Raw genomic sequence first — 27,377 nt, forward strand, 5'->3', positions numbered from 1 at the left:
AAAAAAAAAAAAGAGTAACTGGCATATTGTATTTTCTTACTGATTTTTGAAAACAAAACTCCAGGTTTTTGTGAAAACACATACAGTGTCTTATGTCATTAAATTYCTCAAGGTAATCTGGCTTGTTTCAAACTGCTAAGCAATGGAAAACAGTGGTGAAATTCCCAAGATGTTGATTCTTCAGTCTCCCATTGCCCCACAACCTCGAAAGCCCAAGGATCCACAACTGTATTGTAATATGCACTGTGGAGGGACTGTGGAGCTATGAATCCTAACAGGCTTTACAGAGAGGACTCTGCAAGCCTTAAAATCCCCAGCCACACATGAGAAGAGCTGGTAGCAAAACCAGCACAAATTTGATCAACAGCTTACCTGCACTCCATCAGAAATTTGTAAAAACTAAGGCCCATTTAGAAAACACGAAGAAACAGTCATTTTTTCCATGGAAACCTAGATCACTGGAAAATTACTAGCTGGCTTTAAAGTTGCAATCTGCCACCAAGCCAACATCTAGCCATAGGCTGGAAAAGAGACTGAACTCAACTGTCAGCATTTAGCAGCTTCCAGAGCTCCAGCCGTACGGACAGCTCAGCTCACAGATGACTCCCATCAATCTAACGGGACCCAGTGAAAGAGAGAGGAGAGAGGCAGCTAGGTGTTACCCTTTGCTCCAGGATGAGCTTGATAACACAAAAACAAAGTATCAGACTTAGAAAAGACAGAGCAGGTTATCTGCAGTTTAGCAGTTGCTATATTTGGCAAAGCATGCAGATTTAATACCGGTCAAGAGCACTGTTGTGACACTTAACATCCAGTATTGTGACTAGGTTTCTATTTAATGGGAATAACAGTCTCCTGTTAGCTTTTTTCAAGTGTTCTTAGGCAAAAATATGCCATTTTATTGTACTTCAAGTGTACTGTAGATGCTGGTGGGAAACAATTTAACTGAATTAGTTTATGTGGTAGAACTTGTGTTTCATGAAATAGTGTTACATATTAAGTTGCTGTTTTATGCCAGGTTAGCTCTTTCTAATGGAAATTCTCCCTGGGGAATACATATTATTTTATTAGCTTAAACTTAGCTTGTTTTTTTTTATACTCTTTTAGTGAAGAACCACTTTTGCATTGAGGCTCTCAAAGCTATCATTGCAGAATATGCATCCATCAAAACCGAGTTCTGATGGTCATGCACCCATAAGAATGAAGCAAAGCAAGGGAAAGCCATAATTTCCTTTCCTTCCCTAAAAGCTGAAAAAGCATGGATTTGTTTTCCCTGACCCAAAGCCAGGATATTCTGAAGAAGTGAAAAAGAGTATCAGTGCAGTTACCTAAGTGCTGCTGCCTGTGCATAGACTCAGCTCAGCATCTCCTCTTGCTATCAAGCAGACTGAAAGCTTAAGTAAATGAGAGTCCTTCTATGAATTTAATGAAATTTGGATCAGACTAATCTCACGCAGGAGCAGTACCTCAACCTCAAGGTAAGAATGTGCTCCAAAACGTTTGGAAAGAATCATTTACTTAGTACTAGAACTGTTTTAAATAAGGTGCAGGAAAAGGAAAAGTGCCAAGAACAACCCTTTTCTGACATTACCTTCTTTTCTTTAATGCTGCCTATTTTAATACTAGGTAAAACAGATGGCAAAATATATTCTCTCCACTGAGAACTAAATGACAGTCACTAGCTGTAGGGGACACTGAAGTGTTAAAGCAAATAAAATGTACAAATAATAAAAGTACATTTTGTCCAACTTGCTTTTGATGAGGCATAAAATAAAACGTAAATAATTTATATTAGGAGGAAATTAACATAATGACTTTGGTATTTGCAATCAGTGTGAGTTTGTATTATGTAACCTGGATTTGCAATTGAAGGAGAGCACTACCRTTTACCTGGATTTGAAGTAAGGATTATAGCAGTCTATTTTCACCATAAGTAATAAAACACAAAAATGACACCAAAAACATGACTGGTAATAAAGAGATGCGATTAGTCTCAATTTGGGCAGGCAATAGAGAGAAAAAAAAAGGAGAGGAAATGTTGTTTAGCTGTATATGAACAAAGAGGTACTATTAACCTGGATTTGCAATGAAGATAAGTGTCAATATTACCAATGCAGGTTTGCAATTAAGTTGGTGTCAATGGGGCTGGGAAAAGGAGTTCATAATTAGGACAACACAGTTAGTATTGACCTGATTTTTTTCTGTGAAGATCATGTCCAGGTTTTAGTTTGGAACTGTAAAATTCATYTCTGTACTCTACAGAAGACTATATAATTATTAACTTGCAATTACTTTAGAGATTTATTTACATAATACACTGCTTTTTACACAATCATATGACTACTACAAATGATCACCTGGATGTAGGGCTCCCTTAAAAGTGTCTAATACTAAAAATTGAACTTCTGAGTTTCTCTGCAAAAGCATTACTAAGGATTAAAATGCTTTACTCAGAAAAATCTATTGCTTCAGTAAAACTCTGTGTGTTCCTGCTCCAAATAYTGGTTTCTTTATTAGAATTACTAGTTTTAGGTAATTAGTAGTTAAATCTCTACCAATGACCTCACAAATCATTTTCATACCCATTTATTGTAAACACTCTCAATGTTTTTAGCGAACATGATAACAGGGTACTTAGACATAAATTGTTTGCTTAATCAGCCTTATGCACATTAATATAGAAAACCAACAATGAGAAATGTGTTTATTTTAAAGTCATTTTAGAATCTAATTGAGCACTTTCTTGCACATATTTTCCTATATGAATCCAAGACCATTATATCACAACAACACTCAATGATAGGGAAGAGAGTATATTTTTTTTAAAAAAAAAAAGATGACCTTTGTGTGCTATTTCCATGTTTCCCTGAAATGGAGAAAATATCTATAATTGCTAATAAAATGTAGAAGCTCAACAGGATTCTCTTTCTTACCTCCTCCTCCTCCTCCTTCTTTTTCTTCTTCATCTTCACCTGCACCGGGAATCAAAGGTTCCTCGGCTTCTGTTGTGTCTTTTTGGTTCAACAACGGCTCTGAATAGATTTGATGAAAACAGAAGCTCAACAGTAAAGTTCTTCAGGACTGACACTGTGTAGAATTTTTAACATACGCTACAGAGATTAACATTAAAAACGTCAGTAGAGAAAAAAGACCCTACCCGCAGAAGCACCGACACCACAGCTACCTCTGGAAAATCCAAGCGGCTGTASTTGAGAGCAAGGCCTTGACCTTCCAAGATGCTGAGCTTTCTAGCCTTAGCACAAAAAATACATGCCTAGCTCCAAGCTTGGGACTTCCCTGGGACTAATCACAAGCCCAAAKATACATTTACCAAAGTGTTTGCCTGGACTGGGGCTAGAGCATTCAGTGCACCTCATGTTCAAGACTCAAGTGCTTATCCTCAGGAATAAGAAATATGGTGTTCATTTTTTTTTAATGGGGCAAATGATTAAAAATCTTTTTCTTTTCTTTTCTCTCTCTCTTTTTTTTTTAAGGGGGCGTTAAAAATCAGCTTTCACCACCTGAGTCGAGAATCCACAGCTACTCCCCTGCTCAGACTCAAATTCAGAGCTATCATAAGAAGATTCAGCTCCACAGATTTGGCTTACTAGGTATGGAGAAACAAGGGGAACTTCAACACTACTGCTGGTGACTGAATAGTAACAGGTATTTCACCTCCTGGTAATCTTGCTCATTGACTTCAAGGCATGGTCAGTACCTTCTATTTCCATGCAGGAGCTTTGGGAATCTGCCCCTGTTTTCACCTCTTCATCTGCAGAAGCATCCTCTTGTCCTGTTAGCATGACAATTGGAAATTACATCAGTATAATACCTGTGCACGCATGCAAAGGCAWGTTTATCAAAACAGGACACAAATCCAACATATATCATGTTGCTTTTCAACCCAATACTGCTTTTTTTTTTTAATTAAATGAGCAACGTTGAAATCATTTTATACATGAACGTACCACTTAATAAGCTCTAAATATTAAGCATGTTGAATGGCTGGTCAAAACTGATCCGGAATTATGTTTTTTTTTTTGGGGGGGGGGAGGAATCAGCCTTGACACATTGTTTTTCACAGGAGCTGCTGAATACTGCCTGCACTTGACAGCTTATCAGAAGAACAGAATTACCTCACAGGCTTTTAGAAGCAAAAAGAAAGAAAAAGAAGAGGAGGAAGGAAAAAAAAAGTAATAATGCTATGCACTGACACAGGATCAATATGGTAAAAMCCACATATTTGGAGATTATTATTACACCAGGGATTACTGTACCAAGACCGTTTGATGCCCAGCCTCTACTAGCTGAAGGCATATTTCTAAGGCAGCAGAGGTCAGGGGGAAAACCACCGAATGCTGTAACTGGAAGAACTAAAGTTCCCAACTGGTTCGTTATTTGTGTCTTATAGAATTTCAGCAGAAAACTTTACCTTCGGCTTGATCTTGTTCGCACACCACAGGATGCACTGGGTCGCTCTCTGGCATGCCTTTGGGGTCTTCCAGGGAGTCTGAGGAAACAACAACCAAGCAAATGAGAAAATCCTGCAGTGTTTTTCATGCCCGAAAAAGCTGGTAGTTACCTCAGACACGGGTAGCCCCGAGGTGCTAGATTGATATTTGGMATTCTCGTGCTCTGGAAGACTTTCTATCTGTTTGACCTCAGATTTATATACTATAAAAGTATACTCATGGGTTTAAATTATTCAAATCATTTTCACAATCTGCACAATTATTGAACAGGTTTTGGCCCGCAGTACAAACCTCAAACATTTGGGAAGAAAGAATATCTAAGAAAAATTGGGAGTATTACCAAGAATTTTATTTCTAATGAACGGCGCAGCACAAAGTTATGGGAAACAACGTGAACTAGCCACTTGATGTGTTAAGTGACTTATTTTTAGAACAACGCTAGTACTTTGCATAGTTGGATTTCCACATGCTTGACACACATTAAGTCCTATAAATCTCACTGGAAACTGTAGCCTCATTTCACCTGAAGACAGAACTGCCCAGGTCGCTCCTGTTGCAAAGACTTCCGTCGCTTTGGGGGAGACTAGCAAAATGAACTGCCCGAAGCCAAACCCTGAGCCMGGGGCACAGCGAGGTTTAAATTGGTTAAACCCTGTCTGCAGTCTTCACAAGCACAGGTCATTATATTGCTAGGTCAAACAGTGTTTTCTAAGAAAAGCCACTCCTTACTTTTTGTGTGGTGAAATGTATTATTCCATTATGGTCAGGAATTCATAGCAAAAGAGCAACACTTTTTTTAGTTCTGCTCACTGGCACAACACAAAGTTTTTACAGGATAAAGAGCTCTGCTTGACCCTTGTTAAAAAAGGCCACTGATCTAGGTAACTGGACATTTCTGCAAACCTCAGGGGTAAGAGAACCAGAGGTAATACTAACGGTAACAGATATTCACTATAGTTCAGAGTAAAACACTTTCTAAAATGCTGCTAGCAGAAAAACTCCAGTAACGCCGACAAAAGATCTATGGTGTGTGATAATAAATTACGCTGTGGCAATGTGAGTAAGACTCTATTTCTAGAAAGTCCCTCTCTATAATATTGCAGGACAAACCTTACAGTATGCCATAGGATGTCCTGGTAAAACTCTGTTCCTGAAACTTGAGAACAATCTCTGATGAGTAAATGGGAAAGCTGTGTTGTTAACATCTGATCCAAATTCAATAATCTGTAGAACAGGTATGCACACGGAAAGTGTGTGGGTTTAATTAACTGCAAATAATCCCCCAAGGAAAACATTTAATTACCTACACAGCTTCTTACTCTTTTCATTGCATGACAATAAGTTTATAAAACCAAGCTTGAAAGCGGAATATCTCACTGATGTACAATTTGCTGAAATTTGCCCTTGTGGCACTCTTTTCACCCTCCTGTGGGCTTAAAACGCTACTCTCTGCTATCGGCTGGACTGCTGTGCTGCCCTTTCATACTAGCATGCCATGTTGTGCTATGAGTCACGAGAGGCTACCCTATCAGGCTGAAATAAATTAGAATTTCACCAAATTGCAAGTTTAATCAAAATGTGACTTAATGGACTTCTCGGTATAAATGGGAATGGCAGTAAGAATCTGTTGGGAATTTGTCAGTGTCCCCAGAAGCCTGAAACCCATTGCATGAAATTCTGGCTATGACAAAGCTTTCACAGGATGTCAAACAAGCCAAGACTTGTACCACGTGTGGCCCCATGTTCTGAATTACTATAACCCTCCTGTGTATGGCTTAGTTGTACATGTATATACAGACAGTGCTGACCTTGGGGGTCCTCTTCTGTAAGTACTATACTACCAGGGCCTGGATATGAGCCTTCACACAGCCAAAAGCAGTAACACAGGGTATTCSTTCCTGATTTGGGTGGGAGATGCTAGCTTCTCCATCCAGGCCCTTAGGGCACTTGCACAGCACTTTCTATTTTCAGACCTATGACTTTAATCTCAGCTCTTGGATGCCATCTTTTCTCCCAGAATGAGGAATGACTCCAATTCCATGCAAAAAAAATCAATCTATAGTATCAGAACAACAATTACACACTTTGGTCAATAATAAAAWATGGACTTTAAGAGCCTTGTGCATGGCTGATGCAAGTAAGTGCTCCATCGTGCTGCTGGTTTGCACAACGTATCAAACAGTTTATGGCAAACTGCAGTTACCCTGCACTTTGGGGAATTCTCTCTAGCATTACTTCCACCCTTCGGACATAGCTGTAAGCATGACCCYCCAACAAGCCACGCTGGGCATCAGCATTAGGCACCACAGCTAGAGACCACCTGTGTTATTTGGCAGAGCTTCARACATTACCATAAATAGCTGTGCACAGTGTATTCTTACGGGATTGCAGTTTTGTATTAAACTTCCACTTTGGTCATGAATATAGCTTTCTAATTGTTTCACGGCTTAAGAAAGCAATTTAGTTACATGGGATGCAAAACTATTCCAGACAATATACAGTATAATTTTGCATAATTTTTTTTGTTGTTCTTGTTGTTTTTTTTTTTTTTTTTTAAGTGTGTTTCTGAAAAGAGAAGAACATGGACAGGAGTTATTGCCTAACTGTAACAGTCTGCTACTCTAATTTCAGCAGTAGAGATCAGTCATGGCATTAGTATGCAGATTCGGAGCTCCAAAATCTTTAAGGTCAAGACCATATCAAAGATTTCTTCTTTTCAAATGCAAATACTAAATCAAATATTCAAGCCAAAAGGTCCAAAGATACATTTACTTTTAGGATTAACAGGAGTAAAATAAAGGAAAGGAATAAACCCAGATTTATGAAGAAAATCTGAGTCAGGCAAGAGTAAAAATGTAAGACTAAATACACAGGCCAGTAAAAGCTGTTCTCAAATTGCACACAAGGCAAGAGTGCTACCTCCACTTCATTGGCATCCCACACCTGCAGGTTATATAGTACCTTCTGTCTGCAGATTTGCAGAGCAGGGTAGTGGCAGTCCTCAGGAACAGCTGGTCCATTGCCTTCACRTAGCCCTTTATAGCCATATATAGCTAGGCACAAACCAGCATAATCTTAAATGATTCCAGGGCCTAAAAGAGCTCCTGACATCCCTAAAGCCTTTGCCCACTGCTAATGGACCAGTGAACTGASCTCAATTTTTTAAATGGCATAAAACAGCATTAGTCTTCCTCTAACACAGCTACTTATCTGTCAAGTTGCACTGGAGAATCYGAGTCAGGGTATTATTTCACAACACAGTATCTTACTTCTGATAACACACGCTGGGCACCGTTTACCTAGGATAACCCCAAACTGGGACGGTAAGGATTAGTATTCCTCCAGGCAGGACTGAAAAAAACCCCAGTGTTTCCGATACTACACTGTAACACAGTCCGTAAMGCCCTCACTGATCACGCGCAGACAAACCCAACGTGATGTTTAATGAAATAAATGAACCAAAGCCACGTCCCTTATCTATCACACACGAGGCATCAGGGTGCTCGCTCGCCTCTGGCCCCTCAGTCCGCTGCTTCTCCGTGGCGGCTGCAGCGGCAATATCCGTGTAAGGAGCAATAGCTCTGCCCCGGCTCCAGGTCCCGCGGGCACCGCCGCAGGGCTCAGCACCCCTCCGCTGTGGCGGCACTGCTGTTTCGTGGGGCTGCCAGGCAGAGCGCACCGGGGAATTAACCCCCGCCTCTAAAAACCTGGGAGAAAACACGCCGACTAAGTAAGCAGGACGGAGTACTTCTCAAATATGTTACTCACTTTTCCATTTACCAACTATTTGTTAAAGTCAGCTCCAGGAAAGCTATGTAGCCTGCAGTAAGCGATCAGCCCTCCCTTCCTGACAATAATCAGACACTATTTTCTCTAAACGCTGCAAAAAACCTCATCCTTTACCATGTCATTCATACTTTTTTGACTGCATAAAACAGCTTTGCTCAAAAAAATTTTTGCAAATACTTAGGAAGAGCAGAACTGCTAAGATCTGAATGTTAAGCGGCTTTAATGATCTTTTAAGATTCACTTCCCCAGCTAGTTTCTGTGTGGCTTATTTACTGAGTCGTTTCTAATGTGCAACACACCTGGGTCTCGCACATAGCACAGATAAATCACCACGTTTTAGGGAGCTCTAAGAAGATTAAACAGGGGAAAAACTGGCCATTATGAAAGAAATGGGTTCAGTGCATTTTATTTTTGAGCATGATACTGTGAAAAATGACTGGAATACTTCCAGAGTGAAAGAAATCAAGCAGGYGTCTAAAATTACAGGTAATGGTGTGCACAGAGGCTGCCACATGATTAGGGTATTCTTTTGCCTCATAAACTGAAGAAAATGTGTTAAAATGAAATACTATAAAATGGTGATTTATGAGAAGTTAGGGAGATATTCTCAAGCTTTGACTTTAAAATGTTATTTTTACATCCACCAAGATTTCATTTTAATCTATTTTTATGACAGATTAGATTTATTTGAGCCCAAGTTTACACGGCTTAGTAAAACAGACCTTGTTAGGCATGACAACCTGTAGACAGCTTTGTACAAGTGTTCGGATAACAGAAAAAGTGGCTCATCTCTGCAGACAGGGTCCGCCAGTAATGCTCCTGCTCGCTSGTCCTGCCGCGTCTTCTCCAGCCTTGCCTCCAGGCTGGGTCCGGACCCGGGCTCACGCCTGGCCTCTAGCCTGGGGCCAGACCCAGCCTGGATGCACAGACAGCTCAGATTTAAAGGGAAAGTGAATAACCAGCATTATCGRAAGCTAAAACTGCCTGTTATGAAGGATGCTAGCAAAAAAAGGCATTTGGTTGGCTGGGGACGGTTATTTATCTGGTTTAAAAAAAAACCCAAACCGTGTTCTTAAGGTTGTGTTAGTCTGTTTGCTTTCATAGAAATCACTCTGCCCAAGTGAGAGGAAGGTTATCATTGCAGCCACATAGCTGGGGGTGCTGAAACTTTTCCATTATACAGGTTCTTTTTCAGTTACCTATAATTGAAAATTTTCAGGCTGAAATTTTCCAGGTCTAATCATAGCCCAAGGGTGAAGTAAAAACATTTCATTGGTAGCTGCAGAGTGTTCAGCACTTCTGAAAATCAGGTCATTCATTTAGATGTCTTAATATATACTTAAGAGCTGATTTTAAACACCTCTTTTTGAATTTATTGGCCTTTCAGTCAATTTTTCACCCACTTATCAATGTCTAATTTATGCTGATTTATACTGCTCCCCTGAATTTGAAATTCTRTATCTTTCAGTTTATCCTTTCTCGGTCATTTCTGTCCTCAGGACATGAAGATTTTTCCATGGTGAGAACTAGAGCTGGCCAAAGAGGAATATAAGATCCATTATGTTTTACAGACAGGATACTTACAGGCTTCTGCACTGCACACAGTGAGCTTTTAGGGCCAAACTCTAGCCAAGACACATACCTAATTCTGTTTCTGACAACATAAACCCTCCAGCTGACCGAATCTGACTCCATTTCAATGAATGCAGAAAAATGGTGATTTGCTTTTAAATGGCATTCCCATAGGAACACAGACTTTGGTGAACACCTGGAAATAATTAATCGGTACTTTATTTTTAAAATTAATTAGCATATGATTTAATTTAGTTGACCTTCAAATGAAAATTCAGTTCTTATTAAGTGCTAATGAATTAAAATCGGTGTATTGTGAATAGAAACTTTTCCACGATTACCTAACGTGGAATTCACTCTTCACCTGTACTAAATCCACGTTGTTTTTTTTTTTTTAATTTTTCTGCCAGAAAGCACCATCATTAAGTCAGATTAAAGAGTAATTGGTAGGGCAGGTAACTGGGATGAAGATGCACAACGCTCTCGCACATGCACAACCTCTTTTTAAAAGTAGGAGTTCATTAAGGGGCAAGTTTGGCTCAGTTGGTTAGAAAGCTATCCTCATTTGTCACCATTACTGCACAACGGTACATACTAGATGGTCCATTTAAAAAGAGTTGGTAGTCCCAGCACAATCTTGTGTGGACAGGCATATGAGGCTGCAGCCTGCCTGATATGTCTTTTATCTGCTGCATAAACATTAATGACTTTAATCACTTTGTTCTGTCCTTACACTTCATAAAGAGCAGCAGCTCTACCTTGAAATACGCTGTGTGTAAAGGTCCTACTTCCATATGCACAGTAATGAAGCACGGCGAAGGCGCTGCCTAGAGATGCCAGCTCTCCCTGCAACAGCTAATAGATATGCATGCAAGTCTTCAAGGGTAAAATTTCAACGTGTCTTTGTGGTATTTCCAGACAGTGGAAATAGAAACTTGGCATAGACTCAAATAAGAGGATACCTCCAAAGCATAACATTAAACATATTGATGTTCTTGTAATATGACTGTCACACGTTCCTTCTGAGGAAAGACAGAGCACCCGAAAAACTCCATCTGTTCAAAGGCTACATGTAAATTAGGCCCATACGAACTTTCTTTTTCTGGACAGTGTTACTGTCTCTTCTAGAATGAATACAGGAAGAGCTATAGTTTCAGGAAACGTTGTCTTGCATTAGGTTCTCATTTTAATCAGAGCCCCTCAAAGCATTATTCCCACGTGGTTCACCAACACACTTCTTGTGAACAATCCTTTTACATTCTCATCCTTCCCCTTCTTTAAAATTGCCCCCCAAAAAACCAAAAACCCTTCATAAAGATGACCCAGATAAAAAATAGCTGAACTTTCTGACAGCAGTGATGTATGTGCATCAAGCCCCTTTGACCAGCCGGAAAATAACACTTGGATAAATTTTCAGCAAGGTTTAAATGCTGTCCTGACTAGGAAGCTTTTCCTGAATCAGAATAAGGCTTGCCATGAAAATTAAACTCCCATTGGCCATTAAAGACCCTACCAAGACGTGCTGAGCCATACTGCTATAGGGCTGGCAGAACCCTGTTTATGACAGTCTGCAATGGGTAATATTTGTTAAAAGAGCTATGCAAAGCTTCAAAGTGAGAGCAGTATCTTGTTTGAGTATCGCCATACTTCAGAACTAAAGATAAATATTTCAATGGGTTTACTATTTTCTGACCCCAGCATAGATGAAAGAATAAGGAGAAAAATTACTAGTTGAAGCTAACTGGAGTCAAAATATCAGTTCCAGTGCACCCATCAGAACTGTCATTTGAAAGACTGCTATATCTGCATAGCAGGCTTGGAAACCTCATATTCCAGGTGGTTTAAACTATGTGTTTTGGAAGCATGTAACCTAGATCTATTTGCCAGGAATCTTCTTTCACAGTAATTAGGTGAACAGACTGAAAAAATACAATTTCTTTAAATACTTTACATCTATTCCATTTAGTTGAAGATAAACTATAGAAATGAGTATGTTCTAGGTCCTGGCAGGTTTTAGCTGCGTTAACTCAGTGGGAAAACAATTTGAAGACTGAAATTTATTTCAGGAATGGCAGGTGTTTTCAGAAATGCCAGTATTTTGTARAAGTGCCTTCTCCCAAAAGGTAGCAAGCTTTTTGTAACACTAGTGTTCATTTTAAAACAACTCAAAATCTAAGACCTGAAAAKTTGAAAAAAATACTAATATAAACAAGGATGAAAACCTGGTCCTTCAAAATTTGTGTTTACATTTAAAAAACTCATAAACAAACAATCTCCAAGCATGCTAACTATCACACGGCTACACCATTCCTTCTAGTACCAGCATTACTTCCTAAACAAAATATACAGAGGAGAATCTGTCTCACTTCTTTTTCCTTACTAGATGCTTTCAGCCTTATTTTTGAGGAAACGGAAGACCCAACTACTTGTTGGAATAAAGGACTTCTCAGGACAATATCTCTTCTTCTGCAACCTCCCACGAGAAGAGGGGAAGACATTATCCTCTTGGAACATCGTACGAATGGCAAGAAGCGTAACAGAAAAATGGCTACTTTCCTGAGAAGAGACACCTAATGCAATAGGTCAAAAAAACTGGGATGGTCCTACACTGAGATGATTGGTGTTGTCACTGAAAAATATAAGAGGACTTCTGGAACAAGAATGCAAAACAATACCAAAATGTTGGGATCTTCAGAAAGACTGCAGAGAACAAAACATTCCAAAGCCAAAAATCTGCCACTGCCCTCATGTTAAAAAACATAAAGAGTGCATCTAAGAGGCAACCAGACAGATACAGAATTCATAGATAGGCCAAACATCGTTATAAAGACAGATGTCTTGCAGGTAATCACCAATTACACTAGGGCTRGATCTGTCACTATTTCTGCCTTCTACTAGTTTTGGCACGACTCTAATCTGTGAAGATCTCACAGATTAAAAAGACAGTGCTCTGCCAAGAGTTTGTGCGCTTTTTTCCCTGCAATATCAATCAATTAGCTAAGAGAGCACTTAAATCAACCTGCACATGGCTTTGAACTCATATTCAGGTAGGAATGTGGGTGCTCCAGCATGTTCCTTTGGAACCAAAGGGCAAGCTCTTGCACCCCATCACACTGATCTAGAAAAATGAGAAGAGAGCCAAGCAGCGACACTGAATTAAACATTAAGTCTTTTAAAATAAATAAGTTAATGGATGTTAATAATTATGTTATCTCAGTAAAATGCATTAAAATTTCCTATTAGTCTTTCTTGAAGGCTGTACTGAGGGAATGTATTTATTATAGATAGCATAGCTCCTGTTTTGAATTACCAGTAGCAAACATTTTATAAATCACCCAGGCTTTGTCTTGACATACCCCTGCAAAAATGCCAAAAACTGTAGACCAGCACAAGCAATTAATGGTGTGATATCATAAGAGTATCAAAAATGGTATGGCAGCACACTGGTTCCTATCTGTAAACCAACAGCTCCACAGGAAAAAGCTCAGCTTGAAACATTTAAATTAGATCATCCCTCTTTCTTGTTTCCTAAACTCCCTGTCATTTGGCCCCATGACACTTTTAAATATTTATCACAAACTAAATGATCTGAGTGCCCAGCACGGTCCGCACAAGATAAACATTGCTTTCCCCCTCTCCGTTATGACTTCATCTCCTTCTGTCTCCTCCTGATGTGTTTATAGTGATCGTGTTTTTCTCTTTCTCATCAGGAGAGCACTGAGTAGGGAGTTACTACTGCTAAGATAAATGGGTATGCTTAACTTTACGTGTATGAGTTGCCCTAGTGAGCCCAACCTTGAGGCTCTTTTCTGATACGTCACCTATGATATTTCAGTATTACCTTCATAGCAAGGGGACTTAAGAATTCACAGCATCTCTCTCCTACCAGCAGAACAGCTGGTGCCAAGTAGTTCATAACAAAGACTCTTGTAAATGAAAATCCAAGCATTTATCTATTTTTGTGTTGTTTAACTTTGATTTTGGCAATTTCCAGACAAAGGAAAATATGGCTTTACAAAATGTCCTCTTGGGATTGGATATTTTGAAATGCAGTTTGCAGTCTGTACCTTTATCCTCACTCAGCTCTATTTCTTCTTCTGACGATAGGCTGGGTACAGCTGTGGGCTTCATCTCATCTGTAAGAACCCAGGAAATGAGAGCGACATTACTCATCAGATATCAAACTGATGAACTGGTTGACCGAAAAAAGGGTTACACCTTATCCAGTGGTCTGTCTGACTAAGATGCAAAATACTAGTATGGGGTTTGATTTTCTGCCCTTCCATCCATTCACGTTGTCTTCTCTGGGCATTAYTGCTCTGATCATCTTCCCTAAGCTGGGGCATTGCCATACTGCCAAATCGAGCCTGTATTTCCATTTCCTTAGTATGAGGGGGAGTAACAGCTATCAAGTGMATGGGTAGGCTGGTGTTGCTATTTGCCAAAGCATTCCAATTTTCATTAAATCCATCTATTTTGTGAAAAACAATTAAGCTGGTTCTTAACTTTAATCATGTCCATGAATCCCATTGGAAATGAAACAATTAAATGCAAATGCTTTCCTGCAAACAGAAGCTTTCCTGAATCAGGCCCTAAATWTAGTAACTCCCCGAAAATCAGTGGCACATAGATTTTCGATGGTAGAATATGCTGATGCAACTAGGTATTTCACAGACAAAACTAATACTTGAATTTAATTGAATCTTTTCATTTTTACTATTGCTTTTGCTTGGCAACTTTTATAAGCAAAAATCTTTARGAAAATTTGTTTTTAGTTTTACATTTCTTTCAAAAAACTTCCCCTCTATGTTTCTAACAAAAATTATTCCTAATATAGTCATATAGTCATACAGCTTTTTTTTTAACTAGTTAAAAATGAGACCTGAACCTCACCTTTTTGATTCTCATGTGTTAACTGTGAAGTTCATCAATGATAGTATAGAGACCCGATTTAAAAGAAAAAAGAAAAATCAGTAATAGCTAAATAATTTCAGGCTAATCTTTGTACTCTATATCTGGCTTTTTCATTTATTGTATAATATGAATATATAAATTTCTACATAATGACCTGAGTAAGAATACACTGTTTCTATTTTTTTTTCTCATACATTTTCTTTTACAACATTAAAAGCCATGCTTTTATGATTTGTCACACTCAGATGAAGGCTATGCCTTTTGGTTCAGAAAATACAACATTCTCAAATAAGGACTTTACTATCTGAAGAGACTACTCCTGACAATTATCTTTCACTGTGATTAGAAGCGTTTCAGGCATGCAACCATGTAGCTTGCAAAATCAGGTCATTTCCTACTGCCAGGCAAAGGGCAGAGAAGCAGCATCCCTAGAAGTTCCTGATGATGTTTGCTTCCACAATGAGGAAATGGGAATGCAACAGCAATTCATTAGCTTTACGTTACTGACTCGAAGCAATTGTAGGCCCCTCTCTTGTTATCACCATGTGAGCCGCTAGAGACAAGTGTAAAGACAAATCATTTTTTCTATACTACTCCTCTGTCTGTGCCTATGGCTGAGGAGGCAACTCGTGCACTACACGTAAGCATGACATCATCTTCAGGCATGTACCTAAACGTGTTCCTCAGCTATGACGTCTTCTGGACCCRGGACCTGAGAAGTCTGGATCTTTTCTTTGATGCTCTCCATGAGAGTTACAAAATGTRTCTACCAATATTAGATAGTAAAAGAATGTCTATGATATCTCTGATAAACCAAGTCTGGCAGCTCGTAACATAACAGGTCATAATGACAATTTTGGAAAAGAGCATAAAGCATTTAATACACTCCCASTAGTAGAGAGAGGTATATTTTCTTTACTTCTGGGAAAAATGAGATGTAGCTCACTAAATCCAACTGTTTCATGARCTGATATACTAGGGAAATATGCATCCCATCAGTAGACTGGGTGAATATAGTTGACAGGTATGGTGGGCTGTATTTGCAACTTGTAGACAGTAATGTAATTGGGTTAAACAGAAATCTCTGCAGTTTGAGCTCTCCTGAGCAAGAAGCCAAGCAGTGCTTGGTACTGTTAAAATACTGACATTGCCAAGGTAAAGATATCTCCTTGCCCAGCCAGAGTTGCAAAGAAGAGTCTGGATTCACACAGTGTAACTCACTGCCTCTCGTGGGGATGGAAAAAAGAGGTCATGAGGATGATGCGACCTACAGAAGGACTTCAGCCACTCGGGGACGGCAGCAGCTGCTAACATCTCGTTGCAGGAGACTGGCCTACAAGACATCCTGGAGAAACACGCCACYTTCTCATTTGTGGTGCTCATTGCACAGGACCAAAAAAGGGCTGYTCTCAAATGAATGTGAGGTTCAGAAAGAGCCACAACACAGTAACCAGGCCAGGCAACCTGGCTRGCTGGCCTGACTGACCTTCTTCAGCTCTATCTTCCAGACACCAGTAGCAATTTTCAGGATAAATTAAAAAATAGTTAAATAGTTATTTACAAAACTGTTTCACATACTCTGAGTTAAGTATGTTTAGGCAACACCTTGCACTACTAGGAGAAAAAAACCCACAAAAACACTGTGCTACTTGTAACACTGCAAAAAGAAACCCTAAGAAAYAAGGGGATTTGTAGCTGTTTTGACTGTCACTTCAGCTATTTTGATAACTGCTTAATTCTGGTTGTCATTTGCATCAAGCAGAGTTTAGCAGGATGAAAAACACAACTAGAAAAAGAAAAAATAACAGAAAGTCTATTTTGAACATTGACTGATACTGTATTTTAAAATACTGAACTTACTAGCTTGTAACATATAATTTATAAGCATGCCATCTGCAAAACCCACTGTTTGTGAACTCTGACATTTATGYGCAGTATATGTAATATCCTTCTGTATGGATTTAAATCTTCATAACCCCTGAGACTTAGGCAGACTATTTACTAAAATCCGAAAATACCTTTAAAAAATCTTTAAAAGTGCAGTTTTTAATAAAGAAAGACTGCCTCCTCCTTCCCCCAATTTCCTTTCCCTTGGTTTCTGTGCTACACAGAGTGCTACWCTAGTGCAGACAGAGAGGGAAAATTCTTTCTAGTTAGAGGATTATTTAGGGATATTCCACCTTAAAGAGAGACCGTGGAGCGTGTAACTTAAACAGCAAAGTCTGCATTCCTGCCGTGCAATACATTCATTCATAATGAATGGTACTGGGGTCTCTCCTGGGAGAACTGCACAAGCCCTGAGTTAATCTGGTGAAAACGTACAAACATTTTCAGTCAATAGCATTGACTACGGTTATTGTTCACCAAGGTGGATTAAACCCAAAAAAGCCCTTTAAGGAACTCAGAACAAACCTGCTTCATGGCTCTGGACCTCAGTTTCTTCAGTGGTTTGCTTCTCCTCTGGGCTGTTATCACCTATCAGGGAAACGACCAAAAAAATGACTTATGGTATATTATTTCATTGGTAACAGCAGGAACATTATTAATTGTAACAAATGCAGCATAAACTGTTAATTTATAGCAAGGTCCTGTGATAAAAGGGAGAGAGCTAAAAGGTAAACTGAAGAACTGCAAACAGCCACATTTAAAATAATCACATTTCAAGCTGCAGAAGAGAGAGTTAGACTGAAGAGTTTACCTCAGTAGACAGACAGAATTGGTCCTTAACACTGGAAATGCCTGTATACCAAATAAAGGTATTTCCTTAAACACTGTCTACAGCAGATAAAATTGTTAGTTGATCTTACTGTATTTATTTTATAAAGACTTTTTTCTGGGATTCTTTTCCTCCAGCGTCATTTCCATGAGACCCTTCAGGTGGCTGTGTTTTAGACTTGCAGAGCCTCTCTTAAGAGCTATGTAAGGTGAGACTAGGAAGTGGAGAATTGCCTGAAACTTACTTATTTTAAAGCAAAAGTCTCAAAGCCACTTAAAGTACTAAAATGCATCACAAATGACTACAAAAGAGAAAGCAAAATAAACCAAGGCGAGATTGCTAGGATTTAATGTGTGGCATTTTTCCCCCTTTTTTATTCACATTCATTCCCAATTTTCTCCACTTCTCCATTCACATTAATTATCCATTTTCTTCCCTCTAGCTCCCTTTCTGAAGGCAGTTACCAAACAGCGAATTACCACTGAGAAAAGCATACGCTGGGGAAAGTCTATGGACGTAGGATCAAACCTTCTTAACCTGTGCTCGGCTCAATTAGAAGAGAATCAAGCAATCTGTCTTTTCCACAGTCAAGAGCTCTCTTTYAGCTTCATAAAAATCCTAGCGGTTGCGGCACAGCACGCGGCRCTGCCCGCAGCGCTGCGCCCCCCGTGCCGGCATGGCGAGGTGGCCGGCGTGCTCCTCGCGGGGCACCAGCCCTCCCGAGGCAGCTGAGGAAGCGAGCGCGGTGCSGACGCACCGGCAGGAGGGAAATTCAGTCCCCAGCCTGTGAACGGCTTGATAACCATGCCCTTTTTTTTTTTTTTTTTTTCCTGTGATCTCTTCTGGCTCCTGGATTTTTCTGATTACAACTTCCGCGGAGTAACGCGGTGAAAGCGCCACCACCTTACTCAGCGCATCAGGGCCGTCGGGGAGAAGAGCGGGAGCACAAATGCAATTAGGGGGAGGCAGGAGGAAGCAAGCAAGCAAGCTCGTGCTTTTTGGAAGCCAACGGGCACCTTCTGGCAGCCCACTGGATTTAGCTCATATTTAAAGACGGAGGCATGTTGCTCTGCTTGTTCTGGTAGGCAATACATCTCGGCATCCAGCAGATGGGACTAGCGGAGAAGCATTTGCCGGCTGACCTTGCACGGAGCTACTGTCTCGGGTGCCAGAGGAGCCCAGCGTTACACCCCACCTGCAGCCGGGCCGGCTGGCGGCCGTCGGCAGGGACTCGAGCCTCTTGGCTGCTTTGTAACTCTCCRAACTGATCTTAACCAGCCTTAACGGACAGCTACTGATAGCGATTTCTTTGCACGTTAGTGAGTCTAAACTAGAGAAAAATCACATTACACGGATGACCAAAATGATTTGATAAAATCAGCTGGGCTTTTTTTCAAATTTTCTTTTAATCATTCTGCCCATCCACAAACATCAGGATGGTGCATGARGACTGCACACAAAACAAAGTTAGCTAGACCAGAAGGTACATTTTCCTTTCTCCCTCCACCTTTCTTTCTAAAACCTGGGGTTTGGCCATTGCAAGCTTTGCAGCAAATTGTTAATAAATAAGGAACAAATTCTCTGTTGCACCGGCACTTGTCCCACTGGGAGCAAGCTGTCCGGCTCAGGAGCTGTGGTAAGGAATTGTCCGTTATGCACACTACCCTAACACAACGGCGGAAGGATACTTCAAAAGTCTTTACTATTAAGTCAGATCCAGAGAGAATAGTGCTTCACTGTTACATAAGCAGTGCCAAACCCTAAAGAATTTCATCACAGCCAAGGGCAACATGTTTCGCTTCACACAGATGGACTTTATATTCCGAAAAAGCAGGTCAGGTGCAAACAGTAACTACCGATACATCACTGAAAATCATTTCAGCAGTTATCTGACTCCATTCACCACACAAAACTACATGCTAGATGACACTTGTTTCTACACTCATTAAAACAAGTATGAATAAACCATAAGTTACTTGGCTAAAATCAGATATTTGGAGGATTCATATTTATYCCCAAGGAATTCCATCTCTTGTAAAGTCACTTTCTCAGGCCAAACCGATGTTAAAAAAGCAGGTTTAAAGGGCACTTTGTGCCTACAGAGTGACTTTGGTAGAACTAGGGAACATTAAAAAATTAGTAGAATGAAGAAACACTAAAAAATTAAAAGTGGACAAGTGATGCTCAAGTAAATGACTTCCAGAAGTAAGGACTAAGCTTTGTCTGGCACAATGAGTCTCTTCATCTCAGGAGAAAGGGGGAAGGTGAGTACGAATACACTGACAAGAAAGTAAACTAGAGGATGCTACAGTGACTAATCTCTGCACGTCTGACAAACGCTTTTTTTTCCATTTGCTAAAACCATTCTAATGAGCCTCTCACTAAGTGTCTTCTACTGATGAAGAGCCTGTTTGTAATTATTGTCTCCATTGGAGCTGGATGCAGAGCAAATGGAAAGGCTTTAAGTAGCACATGTTCAAGGCAAAGAGCTGAAAATACATTTTAAAGAGTAGCAAGCCATCTCTTCTCCATATTTTTATTCACCCCTGCTCTCCTCTTCTCCAGTCAGAAAAGCCAGACCCAGCATATTTCCCTTGATTCTTCCTCATGACATTATTAGTAATAAAAATGTCTTTTTCTCTAGATGGCATCTGCAGTATCTCCCATCCTTCTCTTTACGCTATTGCAGTAGTTTGCAATTGCATTTCCTCTAGGTGAAAACTGTCCTCGCAGTATCTATTTTGCCATTATACTAGTAATTGAACAACAATCTGTCACTCACTCCAGAGGAGACAGAAAATGTGGTGTATGACATGTTGTGTCATTTTAGGCCAGCAAATGTAAATGATTTTGAGCCATATCAAAAGACAAATGGGAACATCTGTTTCTTCTTTCCAGTATGGCAATCAGCTGAAAAACCAGGAGTTTGAGAGTTACAGTAGCATGATACAAACAAAATAAGCACATCAGTCACTAAAATACATACTTTTGGCCATTTTGCTTTCCTTTGCCAAGCTGACTACTGCCCGCTAGGAGCTTGCTCTCCTTTCTCACTCTTTTGCTTTGGGACCAGTAAGGAAACTCCCCAAAATGATTTATTCCCTCATTTATATTCAGTAGCACACCAGTGATCAATCAGCACCCTCAGCAAGCTGGCAAAGCAAGCGGCACTTCTAACCAGCGTAGAAAACTAGATACTCTGCCAGCRTCTGCCCACTCTCTGTTAAGGAGAGGTATTTAGCATGCACAGTCCTATGGCAGCTGCAGTAGCAGCCCCCAAACAAAGCAGCTGATACAATAAATAATAAGCCAGCAGTCAGAGGGGTGAGGAATGACACAAAAACCAAAGGAAAGTCCAGGGGACAATCTCTCGACTCAACGCCAGAGCAGGTTCTTGCATTCTTCYTGTCTCCTCCGCAAGGGCCCAGGAGCACGTAGGGTTTTGCATCTTGAACTGCTCCTGCTACAAGTGTGGCAAGTCACAAATATTAACAGTCTGCCAGGCACTTGGCTCCTCCTGTTGCAGAGCTGAACAAGGGCCAGATTTTCATACACATAAGCCTCTTGAGAAGCACCTCTCTTCATAAGGAGTCAGAGATATACTTAGGAGAGCTGAGGGTAAAGCCAATGTGTCAAAAACTAATGCAAAAAGACATTTCCCAGGAGGAAGAAGATTTGTAGATAACATTTTTAGTCGAAGAAAGAAATTCTACCTAACCAACACAAAATGGTCTGCTTTTACCYTCCAACATAACTGTTATGAAAATAGTTTCTGTTGCTGAGAAAGTGTTATGTATGTTATGTATAGGGTGGAAACAAACAGCCAGAGCAAGAGTCTTTCAAACAACCTACTTCTTCCTGGAGCAGAAGTAAAKGATACAGAAGGCCATCGCTTGAGGGTCATGTCTTGGTTGCCATTCGTGTGTTATCTGTGTAGGTAGCACCTCCCTGAACATGAGGTTTCACCCTGTTACGTCCCGCCATGGCCCCTGCTACATAGGCACCCACTGGTCCTCCCTGGGAGCCAGCAGCTGCATGCATCTCCCTCGGTCTGGCATGGGGACATCGTTCACAGCTGGACCACRCTTTTCGGAAGAAGGCAAATGCCAACCAAGATAAGGGATGCCACAGTTTTGAACCTTCTTTTTAAGAGCACAAAAATAGTGCCATGGCAATCATATTAACGATGTGAAGGTCCTTCTAGGACAACAGGGAAACTAATTAATGAGAAAATTAAAAATATAGCCCTTGATCTTACAGCTGTTACATTCTGCACACATGAGTAGATATGCTGACTTCAGTGGAACTCCTAATACAAAAGAAGAAAGCACATGTCTCCCTGTACATACACTCAAGATCATATTGCCTGCAAGCATTTTCATATTATTCCAGTGGCAAAATGGTATCAGACATAAAACAAAAGCACATACAAACAAAGGCCATTATTGTAGAACTACTAATGCATTAAAATGAATCATTAGGGTGGTGGCCTGAGGTTACCAAACATTTGCAGTTTGAACTTCAATTTCTTTTAATTAAATTATGATTTAGGTCAGTTTTAATCACTTGTTGTGTATAACCCCTTTGGGGTAAACTTTAAGAGGGGATAGTAAAGAATTATCTGCCGTAATTGTTTAATGGGGTTATGAGACTTGTTCCCTCCTTGATGTTTCAACAATTTACCTCACTGCAGCAGATCTGAACGCACYGCTATCAATGCACGCAGCACAGCTAAGTAGTCAGCCTAATAAATAACAGGTTTTTGTTGTCATGCAGCATTTTGTCGAGAATTGTTGGYGACTGTGGGAAAAGAATGAGAAAACTATAGCTCTTGGGGATTATGTAAGAGTTTAAAAATGACACTATTGTATCTCACCTATTTAAGTTCTGAGAAATACAGGAGTCTAATCTGAAGCCCACTGAAGTCTATAGGAAGGTTCCCCTCGCCTCACTCCTCTGTGGACCAGAAGAGCTTCATTTGRAAATACCTCTCCTAGCTCGGGAAGTGCCAGGGTATAAAGAGTGGGCCAAGAGCTATGCCATCCAAGCAGGTGCTTTGAAGACAGAGGCACTCACATTTGCCCCAACTCACTTCATCCATAACATCGCTGAGAAGGYTGTGCTAGGCTGTTTTTTCGCTGGATATAATTCTTCTATGTGACATATAGTTTGACTCAGATTTTGCAGTACAGGTGCCTGGCATGAGACTTCTAAATTTGATTGCAAAAGATGCTGATCATTGCTATTTCTGACTACCTGCAACAGTGACTGTTCAGAACAAATGAAAACAGCCATCTCCTGTTTGGCACGCAGCGCTTGAGCTCTCCAAAACATTTAGAATATGGACCTCAGATCCTAAACACTCTACATATCCTGAACACCATGCACTGTACATATATAGGATAATTTGTATTTTGATGCAAAAAATACACACAGTGCTGCACAGGTTATCACTGTTATCACAGTACATAAAATTGGACAGAAGCTGCTCAAGTGATTTGATGCATGTTGAAGAGTAACCCTTGGTAGAGCTCAGAGCAGAAATGAGGAGTCCTGATTCCTAGCCCAAKAGCCACTCCTACCTAAGAGAGAGAGAAAGAGAGRGAGCTCAGATGTGAATGGATATAGTATAATCATAAATTTTTTCTTTACTACATCAATTTACTCTTAATTCATGCTTTTTTTGTGTGACTGATAGACGAGGTAACYGCACACTGCTAAGGCCTACAGCACAGCTTCTTTTCCAAACCACTGTCAAAATAAAACGTAAGAGCTAGTTCAATCCTTTGCATACAGTTCAAGAAATCACACGGTGCTGGAATGTAACAAAGCAAAGAACTGGGCAGAGAAGCAATACAGGAGCTCACACTTGTTGAAAACAGCATGATGTGCTTAAGAAAACCCCCAACCATTCCACATGAACCAAAACACGCACGTTACTATTTCATATTAACATTTCAGAATTAAGGGACTAACCCTGTCTTCTGCCCTGGACCTGAACAATCACGATGGTTTACTTTTATTCACATAATGGCTAGAAATGAGAAATGAATGCCTCGACAGATGAATTCCCCACAGGTACGCTGATTTGGCATTGTATAATTCTTCCCTGACAACATTGCATTAGTCACTTTAGTAACTCAGTGTTTTGCACCTTAGCTCATCTCAGCAGAAAGAAAATCAGCTCTGAAGTAGAGTGTGAAAACAGGAATTGCAACTGTTTGCCTAGTACAGTTTGCATATATATACATAGAGCTTCCAGAAGAATCACCAAACAGATAAATGGCCAAAGCAGCAAGCGCGGGTGTAGGCTGTAACTTCCGGAGGCCAAAGCGAGCCATTGTGCGACAGCTGTGTGGCAATTTAACGAAACTGTAGTAGCCACTTCAACAAAGTAAATAATCTTGTAAGAAGGGTTTGCTTGGAGAGCAAATCCAAATAAAAACAGAGATAAGGTCCTGGCTTTCYCCTGACTAAGTGGGTTGTGATCACCTGATATTCTGAGAGCTGCAATCGGTCAGGACAGATGGCAGGCTTCAAAATAAAAGCGAAGAAAGGAACTATCAGCCAAAGCAGATAGGGGTTAATAGCATCTCTTTAAATATAACCAATCTGCACTAAGRTGAAACAGACATGTTTGATGCACAGTCTTCCCAGAGAACTTCTTCTCTAGTACTTTATCTTAATTTAGAAGTTTATTTAAGGATTTGGATTGGTGGTAAAAAGAATGCAGTAACTTCTAAGCTATCTTAATAAGAAGTAGCACTTTTAAGGCCGAATAAGTGGATGTGTGTTTTTGAAGTATAATTATGTGTCCTGATGTCCATTTTTAGCATATCAGGAGTGGAGCAGAAATCTATTGAACAATATTACTGCCCTGTGCGATGCTACGGAGAGATGCAGCTACAATTTCTCGAGTGGCAAAAGAATCATTTGCTGTAAACTGAGGAACATTTTAAAACTTAACCAGAAGTCAAATCTCATTAATATTAATCCTTATTTTAAAGAAAGAGAAAATCATCTCTGTACAGCATTAGAAGGCCTTTAAAAAGAGGCTTTGAACATCACTGTAGAATCCCAATACACAASAGCTGCTACATGTACTTTAAGGCCCTCAGTTCAGCAAGCCACAAAAMCCTCAAATCCTTCCACAGGACTTCAGTTCCCTTGCTTGGGCTACCTATAGGGTASGGTAAGTTATTCACAGTCAAACAGCTAACCACAGCCATAAACCTTCTGCTATGGCAGTTACCACAATGACTCACTTTAAGAGCCCCACTCCTGGAGCAGGAGCCAAAGCCCAGAGCTGCATATCCAAACTTCCCCTGTACCACAGAGGAAGAGCTTAACACCACAAAAATCTGCATGCACAAGGAARTGTCTGAACATCCATCTTTCTTTGAAGTACAAGTGTAACAGGCAAATCTCCAAGCAGGTACTTTACTTCCCATTGGGAAACTGAATGTAGAACTTCCTTGTGAGAACAAACAAGCTTTGAATGAACAGRGCAGGGCTCAGTCTTTCTCAAGCCACAGCCAGCAGGCCTGGCCAGATTTATCCAAGGGGAGCACAAAAACCGGAAGACACTAGTGGGAAGACATGGGTTCAGTATTTACCCTCACCCCAAGGGAGAGCTAAGCCCACYTCCGAGGAAAGGGGCACCAGCCACAGTGCTGTGGACTATTGTGGGTGTGCACACTGCATCTCCCTCTACGATTCTAGGGAGAAGCTGCAAAGGTGCAAAATTCATGCTATGTGAAGAGGAAGCCTTACTCTAATCTTGCAATGAAGGTCTAAATGAGGCTCAGTTTCCAGTCGGAAGACTACGCACTTTCTGTCACTGGACAAAATCTTTCTAGGAAAAGGGATGAGAAGCTGGGTTGCTTCTCAGTGAGTTTCTTACCTAATCACCACGATCTGCTGAACCAAAGAGTTATCAAGGTAAGATGCAATTCCATTTCATCTCATTTCTACTGTATACTCAAATGAAAAGACTGACACCTCTTGTCAACAGAGCAGTGCTGATTCTGAKTGAGAGAAGAGCTTGCTGATGAGCCTAAATTCCTGCCATTGCTGAATAACATTTCAGACATTTGATACTGTCCTTGAAAGTTAAGAGGTCTGTAGTGCGATGACCCCGTCAGGCAACAGAACCAGCTCTACCAACTATTTCAAAGGTGATTTCTGTTCACTTTGAACTTTCTGGCTTGACTTATCCATCAAACTGTTCTCCTTCCCACCAGGTGAACAGAAAACAGACAAAGTTCATCCAGGATGCACAGTTCCAACAAACTATCTCCTAACATACACTAGGCCCCATAACGTGATCTCATGTGACCAAGAACCTATCAATCTATCAAGAATAACAACTATTTTGCGTGAAGCTTATGAGTCAGAGCAAGACAACTTGCAGAGCTCCAGTTATGTCTTCAAATCCCTTGATTGAAGGCAGTCAGGATTCAAGAAGGCACAGAAACAGCTTCTGCTACATGAATTGATTATCTTCTCCTGGAGGAAGAGAAAGATCAGGCATTTCTGCTGCTGTACTAGCTCTCTTTGAGATAATATTGATCACCTGCAGACCATGGTGGGAATAGACAAGGCAGCTCTTCAGCAGGCTCTGTTTTATACCTTTTTGAGAAATCAAAAAAAGAAGACAAGGTCCAACAGGTTTGCTTCGCTTCACATCWAGAAAATCTATTGCACACTCCTCAGTGTTCAGGATGTACAGAAAGACATTTGGGAAAGTAACAAAGAAAAATAAGGAATATCTATAAWTTTGTTTCATTAGCCTCTTTTAAATCATTTAATTTAGCTTGGTAGTGATAAGTGGGATGAGAACACTCAACCTGCAACATATATGCTAGCTTATAGCTATTACACTGTGACAAGTGCTGTTTTGTCTATGTAATTACTTCAGCGTTGTGTTATAAAGCTCTTGAAGTAAGACATGCTAAGTTTTGTTTGGTGTCAAAGATATATTTCTCACCTCAGAAGTTATAATCACATAGTTTCTAAGCGCACCTGACTGAGGAAAAAGCCAAAATTATCACTGTCTGATTTTATCCCCGAGGGCCAAAGGGTGTCGGGGGGGGAAGAATTACAGTGCATGCTTGTACATTTAAAATTTAAAATACTGCAGGGATCCTGGAAGTAAAGAATTTTTCTCCATCTATCCTATCTACCCACTTCCACAGACAATAACCCACATTATAGTGAAAACCTCTGAACACAACTGTCAAGAAAATCTGCTATGCAGTTCACGCTTGTTTTTCTCTATCAATGGCCTGAATGCAGAAAACAATGTATCTAGTAGCATAATAACAGAGACCACTAATACTTTAGAGGTTCAGTATAAAATTGTTTTCATTAGCATGTCAAGTGTTTATTTTAGCTTACTGCAAAACAAACTCCTCACATACAGCCACTTACTTGACTTTCCTTGATTGCAGAGAAAGTAATAATGAAGGAACCTGCTTTCCACCCTCTTCTGTGGAGATTTTTACAGGCACCAAAAAGATATTGTTCTATTACCTCCAATCAACGAACTAGGTTGGCATGYGGTAGCAAAATATTACAGCAGAAATATTACTGAACATAGTGGAACAGTTTTTACAGGCCACCACAAAGGGCATGTGTTTGAGGGTGGCAGGGGGCTGTGAAAAGAGCAAGCTGTATTCCCATCTTCAGTCGAAAAAGACACCGAGAATTAAGCAGAGGGAAAAAAAATCTGGTTCTTCCTGTGCCTCAGCATATATTTGTTAAATATTTTATTTCTAGTCATGGTGGGCACCAAGGGGAAAATAATATCGTGCATTAAATGTAAGTATCTTTGGGCTTGCTTTCATTGCTAAAAGCTCCTTTTCTTTCTTTTTTTCTTTTTCTTTTTCTTTCTTTTCTTTTTTTTTTTTTAA

The 27,377-nt window shown here is 40.2% G+C and overlaps 1 protein-coding gene across 3 annotated transcripts in view; it reads right to left on the reverse strand.

The window, feature by feature from the left end:
* The window catches only part of MACROD2 (mono-ADP ribosylhydrolase 2), an 880,037-nt gene that overhangs the window by 36,766 nt on the left and 815,894 nt on the right, over positions 1-27,377 (reverse strand). For all 3 annotated transcript variants that reach the window (XM_085305606.1, XM_085305605.1, XM_085305604.1), the window contains exons 12-16: positions 17,160-17,222; positions 13,901-13,969; positions 4,433-4,510; positions 3,719-3,793; positions 2,934-3,032 (exon numbers count right to left, since the gene is read on the reverse strand). In XM_085305606.1, the coding sequence (XP_085161732.1) occupies positions 2,934-3,032; positions 3,719-3,793; positions 4,433-4,510; positions 13,901-13,969; positions 17,160-17,222 (384 nt within the window). The remainder of the gene's footprint in view (positions 1-2,933; positions 3,033-3,718; positions 3,794-4,432; positions 4,511-13,900; positions 13,970-17,159; positions 17,223-27,377) is intronic.

Source organism: Rhea americana, unplaced genomic scaffold, assembly GCF_003343005.1.
Source record: "Rhea americana isolate MKP2758 unplaced genomic scaffold, rheAme1 scaffold_223, whole genome shotgun sequence".
NCBI classification, from domain to species: domain Eukaryota; kingdom Metazoa; phylum Chordata; class Aves; order Rheiformes; family Rheidae; genus Rhea; species Rhea americana.